General features: G+C 38.2%; 1 protein-coding gene across 1 annotated transcript in view; it reads right to left on the bottom strand.

The window, feature by feature from the left end:
- WDR49 (WD repeat domain 49) overlaps nt 1-12,466 on the bottom strand; it is a 139,729-nt gene that overhangs the window by 44,750 nt on the left and 82,513 nt on the right. Inside the window, exons 9-10 of the mRNA XM_053903659.1 lie at nt 11,442-11,557; nt 46-176 (exon numbers count right to left, since the gene is read on the bottom strand). Coding sequence (XP_053759634.1) covers nt 46-176; nt 11,442-11,557 — 247 coding nt within the window. The remainder of the gene's footprint in view (nt 1-45; nt 177-11,441; nt 11,558-12,466) is intronic.

The raw sequence follows: 12,466 nt of genomic DNA, 5'->3' as shown, positions 1-12,466 counted from the left end.
AACCAAACTTTCAACCACCGATTGTCAAGTGAAGGTTCAATTAACCTGTAACAAGAGTTTGTGGAGGTAAAAATGCAGCGCACAAGATATCATCACAGTGCTGTATTCCACCTTTCCATTTCTCAGGCTGGATGAAATATTGATTGAAGTTTTGTAGACGGAACACAGTAATACCCCTAGTAAAAAGGAAGTAAAATTTAGCTATGAAACCAAATGTGATATAGACATTGAGTAGCCAACATCCATTCGTCATCCATAATCCTGAACTTCCTACACTAAACTTTTTTTTTATTTCTCTTTGAATTCTCTGGTATATTATGAATATTTAATACTAGAAAGTTAATTACCTTTTCACAGTCATTAACATTAAACATGTATGCATTTATCAGATCAATTATCCACCACCAAGACTCTAAACAACATCTCCCCATATGGGTACCATGGAACCACAAAGACTTATTTGACAGTAACAATAAAAAATGACATGAGTCTGCGAAGAAATAATATTTGGTAGTTTGAACAAAATCAGTAAGCTTTCTTTTCATTAGAGATTCCAGAAGAGCTAACATGTTAACATTCCCTGTGGCATTTTCCAGACTTACCTGACCACAGAGTCCTTTTTCATATAGCATTTCGAAGAGCTATCATTTGTGAAACCCACTTAGAAAATGCCACTCCAAGGGAATAGGACTCTGGACAGGTACATTTTGAACAGAAATAATAGTTTTAAAAAAGCCAATATCTTGGGGCACTGCTGTGAATTTGACAGGCCAGGATGGGCAGAAAATGAAATGCCTGGTGCCTAGTAAAGAAGGGAGGAGCATGAAAATTAAATTGTGGAGGCATCAATGCCACCTTGTTTCCACTTGATGATTTAAGTTCTGGCTACCAGATTGTACTAAGTCTCTCTCCTTCTAGAGGCAAACACATCTCAAATGAGCGTTTACAAACACAGGCTTGGGGTCTCCACCCGCACTCTCTCTTCACCTACCCGAAATCCCGCTTCTATTCCTACCGCTCCAAAGGTCTCCCAATTGCTCTATCACAGCAGCTCCTCACTCTGAAGGATGTGGCTTTCTCCTCCTGAGAATTCTTTTCTTTCTAGTATATCCCACTTCTCTTCCTGACTTCCGGATCTTTCATTCCCTATTCTCTATCCCCCCTTCCATTCTTTCTCCCTTTCTTTTTTAATGTTTATTTATTTTTGAGACAGACAGAGACAGAGCATGAATGGGGGAGGGGCAGAGAGAGAGGGAGACACAGAATCGGAAGCAGGCTCCAGGCTCTGAGCCATCAGCACAGAGCCTGACTCGGGGCTCGAACTCACGGACTGCGAGATCGTGACCTGAGCCGAAGTCGGACGCTCAACCGACTGAGCCACCCAGGCGCCCCTCTCCCCTTCTTTTACTATGGATGCTCCTTACTGTCACTTCTCTGTTACTCTCTCTCTACCCAAGTGGGCTTGTGCAGGGAATCCACATACCGCTGTAAGTTGCAATCTTGCTTCTCTACAAATGGCTCTAAAATTTATCTACATTCATAACTTTTCCCAGTGCTGAGAAGCTCCATTTGCCAGCTGACAATTTCATATAATTTCCCATCAGCAAGATATCAAGAAATCCAAATTTTTCATCTTCCCTCCACACCAGGTGTGGATCCTAAATTCCCTACTTTGGTTAACAGTTACCAGCACTCCAGCTTCCTGTGTGTTTCTCTTCCTTAGGCACATCAAATGCTTAGATTCCACCTCTGTGAGATGTCACCATATTCATTCCTTTTTACTTAAAATAAATTTTTTTAATGTTTATTTATTTTTGAGAGAGACAGAGACAGAATGCAAGGGGGTTAGGGGCACAGAGAGAGGGAGACACAGAATCCGAAGCAGGCTCCAAGCTCCGAGCTGTCAGCACAGAGTCCGATGCGGGGCTCGAACTCACGAGCTGTGAGATAATGACCTGAGCCAAAGTGGGTCACTCAACCCACTGAGCCACCCAGGCGCCCCTCATTCCTTTTTATTTTAAACAACCAATGACAGCTTCCTAGTTCAATGGTCACAACCTCATCGTTGAATAATTGTAACACGCACTTGACCAATTTCATTGCCTTTAGTCTACCCTTTCTGGATTAATCATTCCATTTGGGGACTTTTGATATATATTCATTTTACAGGCATTTCTGGTTTCCACCTGGAAGTCCATAGTCAGGTGCTGCAGGGGATAGAGCCATGAGCATAAAAATGACTAAAATGAAAAGTGAAATGTGGCAAATGCCAAGGAAGTACTGATCAATTGCTGTGGAAGTCCAGATATAGAAAGCACAGAAAGCTGAGTGAGGGGTCATATTTGAGCTGGACCATAACAGATGGCTGGTATTTGGAAGAGGAGGGCACTATACGCAGAGGGAACAGTCTGGTCAAATGTAAGTCTAATGCCCCTTTAAAAAAAATTTACTAGTTTTCCATTCTCTACATGGCAAATTTTAAATGTATGGGCCTACATTCAAATCCCAATACTTTTTGGGTCTAATCTACAATTTTAGAATTAGTTCTCTCTATTCCTGTATCCTTGATATTCAAAGTCAAATGTGAATGTCCAGCTAAATATCTGACAGAGCTACTGGGAGCCATAGGATAAATACGGCTCACCTTCCTAAGTGTTAATTTTATGTAAAAGAGTTTGGGGGAAATATTTTTTATTTTAAAATAAGGATAAATGAATTTATGTAATAGAATGCAAAATCAATCTGGATTTAAAAAGTAGAGGGGTGTCTGGGTGGCTCCAGGGCGCCCGGGTGGCTCAGTCCATTAAGCATCTGACTTCAGGTCAGGTCATGATCTCATCGTTCCTGGATTCGAGCCCTGCATCGGGCTCTGTGCTGACAGCTCAGAGCCTGGAGCCTGTCTTCGGATTCTGTGTCTCCCTCTCTCTGTCCCTCCCCTGCTCGTGCTGTCTCTCTCTCTCTCTCTCTCTCTCTCTCTCTCAAAAATAAATAAAACATTGAAAAAAAAATTTTAAGTAGAATACAAGGCTTCAAATAAATGTCATGATTACAGGAACTGTTTGAACTACTAGAAGTATTCAAAGGCTAAGCTTCTGAAGCACACTTTCTTATTTAAGAAAAAAAAATGTTTATTTATTTTTGAGAGACAGAGAAAGAGCACGAGTCAGGGAGGGGCAGAGAGAGTGGGAGACACAGAATCCGAAGCAGGCTCTAGGCTCTGAGCTGTCAGCATAGGGTCCGGTGTGAGGCTCAAACCCACGAACCGTGAGATCATGACCTGACCTGAAGTCAGACGCTTAACTGACTGAGCCACCCAGGTGCCCCTGAAGCACACTTTCTTGTTCAACACAAATGATATCTTTACTGTTCTCTAAGCACCCTTCACATTTCTAGCTGCTTCGTTTTCATTCATGGTGTGCTCATCCATCCCTCTATGGATTTACTTTCACATACAGTCCCACATCTATCCATCCATATACTCATTATCTAAGACTCATCTTGTTCTGGTAGACTTCCTTAATAACTAGAGTTGAAAGAAATATTTCCTTCTTCTCATCTCATCTTACACATCTTGCACTGTTCACATTTTACTTATAACATGTAATGAATATTATATAGCTATACTCCCCTGCTAGATTACAAATTCTCAGAAACAAGGAATCTTGTCTTATTCTACAGTACCACAATAGCAGGCATTGTGACCTACTCATATTGAGTGTTCAATAGATATTTGTCAAATAAATGAATGAAAAATTCTGTCCCAAATGTCACTTCCTTAAGTAAGTCTTTTGTGACTACCCTCTCTAAACACTCTTCCTTGAGGGTTAATATCCAAAATACATTAAAAAAAACTTATACAACTCAACACCAAAAAGGCAAATAATTCCAAGTTAAAATGGGCAGAGGATATGAATAGACTTTTGTCCCAAGAAGACATAAGGATGGCCAACAGACATCTGAAAAGGTCACTAATCATCAAGAAAATGCACATCAAAACCACAATGATATATCACCTCACACTTGTCAGAATGGCTAAAACCATGTAAAAGAACAGTGTTGCTGAGGATGTAGAGAAAAAGGACCCCCCCCCCCCCCCGCCGCCATGCACTGTTGGTAAGAATGTAAAATGGTACAGCCACTTTGGAGACAGTTCCTCAAAGACTTAAAAATGGAATTACCATATGATCCAATAATTCCACTCCTGGGTATTTACTCAATAAAATGAACACTAATTCAAAAAGATATATGCACCCCGATCTTTATTGCAGCATTATTTATAATAGCCAAAATATGGAAGCAATTCAAGTGTCCATCCATGAATAAATGGATAAAGAAGATCTGTATAAAAAATGTATATATATAAACATATAAAATGAAATATTGCTCAGCCATAAAAAAGAACGAAATCTTGTCATTTGCAACAACATGGATGGATCCGGAGGGTATAACGCTAGGTGAAATAAGCCAGTCAGAGAAAGACAAATACCCTATGATTTCATTCCTACGTAGAAGTTAAGAAACAAAATAAATGAACAAGGAAAAAAAGACACAAACCCAAAAAAGCTATTAAATATAGAGAGCAAACTAGTGGTTTCCAAAGGAGAAATTGGTGGGGCAGATGGGTAAAATATGTACAGGGGATCAAGAGTATACTTACCATGATGAGTACAGAGTAATGCATAGAATTGTCGAACCACTGTATTGTGCACCTGAAACTAATCTAATACTGCATGCTACACATACTTGAATAAATAAAAGAAAATTTGAAGTGGGTAGCACTACTTACTTGGAGTTTTCCAATCAGAATAAAACTTGATTTAAATTAAAAGGTAAAATAAAGAAGACTCTCCGTTGAGTCTTTCATCCCTCACCCTACGTCATTTCTCTTTATCGTCATGTGATATCATGGTCTATATTTATTTGTCTGTTTACTTACTGTCTCTGCTACCAGAAATAAGCTCTAGGGGAGCGGGGACTTTGTTTTTTTTCTTTCCTGTATCACCAGTGCTTAGACTAGTTCCTAGCACATAATCGGGATTTAATAAATATTTGCAGAATTGATGTATGAATTATTCTTTCTTTAAAAAAATCAATAATTTTAATACTAATATTCTTTTAATAATATTACTATGAGGCTTAGCAAGGTAAGATATTATAAATAAGGTACTCTGCAGTTCTGAAATTGCCGTGGATCTCATAAGAGCTTTACATGCATATATTTTTAATTTTTTCTTTACCTATTGATAAGTTTGGTTGAAGAGATTACTTTTTGGGAACGGAGAGAGCAGAATGGGAGTGAGAGGGAAGAAGTCGATCCTATATCTCTTCTATTATCTCTCAGTCAAAAGTCAATGTCAAATGTCTTTTTGCCAAGATACCCATATTAACTACATATATTTAGGTTGTACGACCCAAAGGCACAAAATGCTTTTCCCAAGATGGTGTAAAAACCATCCCTTCTGGTATTGACCTTGTGTGTCAAAATGTTGAGAAACTAATTAGCTGCCACCTTTCCCTTAAAACCTAACCTGAATCTTTCCATTGAAGTGACAGTTATCCTTAAAATACCTTAAGAATCCACACTGCATTTCTTACTTTGTCCATTTCAAAGATAGCTTTTTTTTTAAGTTTGTACTTTTGCCAGGAGTTAAATTGAAGTGCAGAATGAGCCAATTTTAAGGCGTTTGAGGAGTCTGAGAGATTTGTTCTTTTGACATTGAAGGAGTTTACTAGTTTCCTCCCATACCCATCTGAGATCCTGAGTCACTGTGTCATCTGTGAAGACGATCAGACCTCTCATTCAGAATGTAGATATAATGACCAATTCTGTGAGAACAAAATTAGTTTACCTGGCAAGTACAAAAAAATACAAAAAAGAAAAAAAAATATTTGGAGGGAAAAAAAAACACCAAAAACCTCTTTTAGGATGAATGAGCCGGGAAAATAACTTCTACCAAAACTAATCCTGTAGAAGTTGTCATGGACAGAACAAAAGAACACAACCAACTATCTGTTCCCTTAGAGGCTAATTGCTCATGTGTTGTTAGTCCCATTATAAGACTCTATCCATGTTCAGTCCATTGCCTTTTAGGCTTAAAAGAAGTATCTCAGAATGTGTTCGATATAAACCCGTTCATTTTTATTCTTTTTCCTAAAATTTGTGGTGTCAAATTTTGGACACCAAAACCATCGCAAAATATGATTTGAGGGCTATTTGTGATTTTCCAACATACCTGCCCCCTCCTGACTTCCAACATGGTTATTCAGAGCAAGTTAAACTTTGGAAATTTTCATTCTGGTTCTCATCCTAATAATAGAAACCAATTGAGTCACATAGAAGTATAGTACCAAAGTAAAGCAATTATTAAGAATTTAATATCTCCTGATAGATAAGTTTTATTGTTGAGGAACTTCAAATCCCTAATCTAATTTTGCTTAAAAATACTTTTCTAAATCAAATGATATCAACAGCTATTTATTGAGCACCTACTTTTACAGAGCTTTGTGAAAGATGCTATCAATAATATTTTCAGAACTACTTGAAATTGTACAAAAGATTATTTTTATATTTGTATGAGTCTAGATATTTTACAGAGATAAAACCTTCTTAAACAGAGGTTTTTCCTTTAACAGGAAGGAAAGAAATAAAGTGGGAGAAACTAAAAGCCTTAGTCTATTTTTAAAAAGTATAGAATCATAGAACTTTAGGGCAAGATAAAATCTTGAACTATTATGATTATTTGATTTTGCCAGAACTATAAATATTACATGCAAATGCAAAGTTAATCGATCATCTATTCATATAATTTCACCAAAGTAAATATGACCGGATATTTAACCGGGCATTATTTAATTGGCCCTATGTCAACTCACAACTTTGTCTCTAAAGATATTTTGCCTAAAATGGTAAGAAACACGTTTCTAGAAGTTCTGAATTTGGGGCTTCTTTTTAAAAGATTTAACATACTCTCTTGATATTAACAAATGTGTTTCTAAATTTTTTTAATATGTATTTATTTTTGAGAGAGAGAGAGAGACAAACAGAGCATGAGCATGAGCAGGGAAGGGGCAGAGAGAGAATCTCAAGTAGGCTTCAAGCTCTGACCTGTCAGCACAGAGGCCGACACGGGGCTCAAACTCACAAGCCATGAGATCATGACCTGAGCAGAAGTCAGATGCTTAACCAACTGAGCCATGCAGGGCAGGCACCCCTAACAAATGGTATTTCTAGATAGCCAACATAGGCTCTCCAGTTCAGGTTTTGCTTAGGACCATTTCACAATGGCATTTATCATATCCTGCCTTGTGTGAGTTGACTCCCCAGTGAGAATGTGATGCCCCTGAGAGCAAGAATCATGCTTCTTCACATTCAGTCCACCATAGTTACTAACTCAGCACTTTCGACCAAGCTGCCATTTAAAAATATTTGTGGGAAGGAAAAAGGAAAAATAAGAGTAAGCTAAAACTTTGAAGTATTAATTTGATAATACATGTTTTTTATGTGTTTCTTCAAACACACAAAACTGATTCATTAGCTTTGATTGACATAACCAACCTATTCAATCAGATTATTTAAGAGAATATAGTTGTTCTAGGATTTAATGACTCCATTTGTAATTCAGGAATGGTGGAAAGAGCATGGACTTTGACATGGAGTTCCAATTCAGCTGTCTACTACTTTGTAACATTGACCAGGCTACCCAACATCTTCAAGCCTCATTTTCTCCCTTGTACAAAAGGACTGGTAATACTTAGATTCCTGGTTTATCATGAAGAGAGAATAGATTTGAATAACTATCCTGCTTGCTTCTTATTCAGAGTGTGACCACGAATAATTGATCTCTCTAGTTCTCAGATTCCCTGTCTACTTAATAAATATTAATTAAGTCATTCAACACATATCATTGAGCATCTACTAAGAACCAGACACTAAACGCACGCGCGTGCGCGTGCGTGCGCGCACACACACACACACACACACACACATTATATGTTATAATCCAGTCCGATGTTAAATAAAGTATAGGAAGCTAAACAGCACAGACAAATAGGGGGCGTATTTCCACCCTGGGAGTAAAAAGAGATGTCCTGATGGAGAAGATAAATGAACAAAGACCTGAAGCAGGAATAAACGTCAGCCCTATGAACAATGTTTGGGGAAGGATTTCTAGAGAAGGGGAGAGAATAAAGGCAAGGAGGTGTGGAAAAGTATGGTTTACCTGGAGTGCCCTGATAGCACATTCCTATTTGAGGTGAGAATGGGTAAGAATGAAACTAAGAATAGGCCCAGGCTAGAGGGGGCTTCAAATTATTTTGTAGACACTCTGAAAGGTGTTAAACAAGGAAGTGACATCGATGGAATGCATTGTAGAAAGAAATAATTATAGCTAAAATGTGCAGAACCTAAGAACAAGGCGGTATCACTAGAGAAAAGGGCTGTGACATTCATCAGGTAGAAATGACGCTCTGAATTATACAGTTGTAGTTGAAATAGGGACAGGTTTGAGAAATGTTTAGAATATAAAACAGGTAAGACTACTTGGTTGTGAAGCTGAGTGAGAAGGAAGAACCAAGGTGGATGTTCAGGTCTCTGGCTGGTAACCAAAGCTCTGAAGCCAAGACAGCAAAGCAGGTTGTGAGGAGGGGAACAAATAATAAATTCAGTTTACAATATGTTGAATTTGAGATTGCAGTCAGACGTGTCCAGAAAGCAAATGGGTAAGTGAGCTTAGAGAGCTAAAACCTAAAGATAGAGATGGAGACATCTACAAAATATTGCCTACCTTTCAAATGAAGCTCAGGACTAAGGCAGATAATACATGTAAAGGGCCTAATGCTAGAAAGCACTATAAATAAAATAAATCATACCTAGATGAATATTTAGGTACCTCAGTCAATAAATGTAATATCTATCCTATCCTGGGCAAGATTATAAACCAATCTCTTTAGTTAGATAGAGCCTAAATTAAAGCTACAGCTTAATTCGAGCCGCCTCTCTCTAGGTTTAAAGAAAGCTTAATGGGGCGCCTGGGTGGCTCAGTCGGTTGAGCATCTGAGTCTTGATTTTGGCTCAGGCCATGATCCCTGGGTCACGGGATTGAGCCCTGTGTTGGGATCTGTGCTGAGTGTGGAGTCTGCTTGAGATTCTCTCTCCCCCTCTGCCCCTCTCTACCACTTGCTTGCTCTCTCTCTCTCTCTCTCAAAATAAATAAATTAGCGTTAAAAAAAGAGAAAGCTTAATAAGCTGTCGATCGTCCAGTTGTTTCTTCTCTAATCACTAAACTGTCAAGGAGTTGGCTCAGTGGACCATCCTCCCCCCACTATACCCCAACAGTTGACCTGTCCACTTGCCTCCTTTGTTAAATACCTCCTGATATAAAGGAACCTGTCAAAGTCCGGTAAAATGTATCCTAACCTAAGGCCTTTGACTTAGGAAATAAACTTTTAAATCTACCAATATAAAAGTGAAATAACACAATTGAGAATGCAGTCCTTCAACTTTCAGTTCCAACTAAGGGATCCAAGTCTTGACAACTTTGCAGAAAATGAAAAAGCTGGGGAAAGATAGAGGGAGTGGCAAATGTTCCTCCTACCTCAGTCTGTCCACATCTCCCTCTCTGAGATTAAAAAAAAGTAACCCGCCGAGAGAGATCAGAACATCAAGTGTTCCTTTTTCTTTCTGTCTTTCTTTTTTTTTTTTAAGTTTATTCATTTATTTTTGAGAGAGAGTAAGAGAGAGCACACACGCACAAGCATGCAAGCAGGGTGGGGGGGGGATAGTGTGGAGGGGAGGGGAGGGGGGAGAGAGAGAGACAGAGAGAGAGAGAGAGAGAGAGAGAGAGAGAGAGAGAGAGAGAATCCCAAGCAGTCTCCACACTGTCAGCATAGAGCCTGACATAGGGCTCAATCTCAGGAACTATCAGATCATGACCTGAGCCAAAATCAAGAGTTAGACACTTAACCGACTGAGCCACCCAGGTGCCTACTTTTTTTTTTTTTTTTTTTTTTTTTTTTTTTTTTTTTTTTTTTTTTTTTTTTTTTTTTTAAGTAAGTTCAATGCCCAGTGTGGGGCTTGAACTCACAACTCAGATATCAAGACTCATATGCTCTATGGACTGAGCCAGCCAGGCACCCCAGGTGTTCTTTTAGGCCACTTTTAGAGGACTCTACTCATTTAATCTTTTAAAACTAACCTGCACAAGCAATCAAAGAAACCTTACTTTTGATACAAATTTCTAACTATGGATATCTAAAAATTATAATTAAGAAAACAGTACCTCCAAAGTTTTGACTTACACTTAATAAATTTTAAATTTTTTTTGTTATGTTCAAAATTTAAGTTGGATCAGCTATATACTTTACATCTACCATACCATAATATTTGAGAATTAAACTTATTTACTGCCACAGCCCAAAAGGAATAATCAGGCAAAAGTCTGTTAAGAGAAAAGTCATTAATGGATCGTGACTGTTCCCAAGATGTGAAGAAGCCTTGTCTTTCAAAGGTGAAGATTATTGAATTAATTCTTAATATCAAGTGGAGTAACGTGGATTATACTTTCTTTCCTTAGAGTCAGACTACCCCTGAAAACTAAGCTGTAAGTGGCATTATGTTTTCTCATCTGCACATGCACATTTGCATTAGAAGAAAAAGCCTTTCATGTGATTGATAAAAATCCCCAACTATATACCGTTAGTTTTCTAGGTATAAAATCTGATTTTAATCCTGGCTTCAAATCATGAAGATCAAAATTCCATACTGAAAATGTGGGGCAAATTACCTATTAGAGCCATATTTTGTGAACTGTTGAATTTATGGACAATATTTTTTCAGAAAATATCACACTTTAATTTTCCTAGTGCTTATACAATGCCACAGAAAAGGTCCTGTTTATGATCCCTTAGTTCTCTCAGGAGAAAAGGAAAGAAAAGTAATTTTCCTTCTAATGAAATGGGAGAATTGCTCTTTGAGAACAGTAAGCAGGCTGTGAAAGCCCTCTCTGCCCTGATATGAAGCAAGTGCTAACACAATTCAGCAGCCTATCTCCCTCCTTGCTGCAATTTAAAATAAGTAACGAGAGAAGAAGAAATGAGTTTCCTTGATAGTTGAAAGAATATAATTTATACTTTAGGAATTTATGGACTATAAAATTTAGGAAACTTTTGGAGTTAATACTCAGGAAGGGGTATTAGGGCCTTGTCTGGAATGGTTAAAGAAAAAGATTCCAAAAGCCAGAAGAAAGCCTTCTAATGCCATGATCTTATGATGTTTCAGCCCTAAGCACTCAGTCAATCCAAATGGTTTCATTCACCAAGGTCACCAGCAAGTTAATGACTCAGAATCAGTCAAGGTTTCTATGTTGTCTTATCTTTTAGATTTTGATCCAAATAAAAACACTCTCCTTCTGCCTTCCCACGGTTTTGCATGAAGCGTCTCATACCTCTCCCAGCCTGTAACCAGTATTGTCTTCTTAAGAACCAGAATCTGTGAAATATCCACAGCTCCCTCTTGCCCAACATTTAGGGTGTGGTGACAGTGTCCATTGAAGTCCCATACCTTTAAGAGAAAATTTTAAATCACCTTTGAGACAAGAAAAGAAAATGTCTTCTTCAGTGAGTAAAACGACTCAGGTAATCAGATTTGTTTAAGCTTTTGTGTTTATATTCTGGACTACGGTTGATTCACTTAAGGTATGCAATAATTAAAGAAAATCCTCTCACCATTTAAATTTACCCATTATATTGATAATTCTACTTGTAACCCTACCCGTCTATTCTAATAATGGTCGACTCAAAAGCTATTAGTTAGTATGTATTTTTAAGGGGGACACTACAAAATCACTTAGAGCTACATTTTGGAGCGTTGAGATCATGGTTCTCTAAGTAAATCTCTCTAAATTTCAGTTTCCTCATTTATGACACAGGAAGCTTACTCCTCTGGGACATTTGGAGGATTAAGCATCTAATACAGAGCCTGAAATACAGTCCTTATGTATAGGTTTCCCATCTGCTCCCAGTAAAATGTCCTATTGTTAGTGGATGCCAGACCCAGTCCTACAGAGGAGAAGAACTCTTGAGTTTACTTCCTCAGGCAGTGGGTCAGGACCCAGGCCCAATGGGGACACTTTACAACAGAACATCACCAGCAGTTAAAACTAAGCCTTGCTATGAAACATTGCTGGTGCCTCATACACAAAGACCAAGCTGGCAGTATGAAAATTAAATTGCATATACCCTTTGAATTAAAAATTCAACTTCTAGGAAACTGTCTCACAGAGACACTTAGATGTGGGAAATGACATGTTTTAAAGGCTATTCTTTTTTTTTTTTAAGATTCTTTTTTTCAAGTTCATTTATTTATTTTTAGACAGAGAGAATGAACAGAGGAGGGGCAGAGAGAGAGGGGGACAGAGGATCCAAAGCAGGCTCCATGCTGACAGCAGAGAGCCCGATGTGGGGCTTAAAC

The sequence above is a fragment of the Panthera pardus genome, unplaced genomic scaffold, assembly GCF_024362965.1.
Source record: "Panthera pardus isolate Hobbes unplaced genomic scaffold, ASM2436296v1 HiC_scaffold_16, whole genome shotgun sequence".
Lineage (NCBI taxonomy): Eukaryota > Metazoa > Chordata > Mammalia > Carnivora > Felidae > Panthera > Panthera pardus.
The sequence above is the reverse complement of the archived record's forward strand: the minus strand, read 5'-3'. Positions and strand labels throughout refer to the sequence as shown.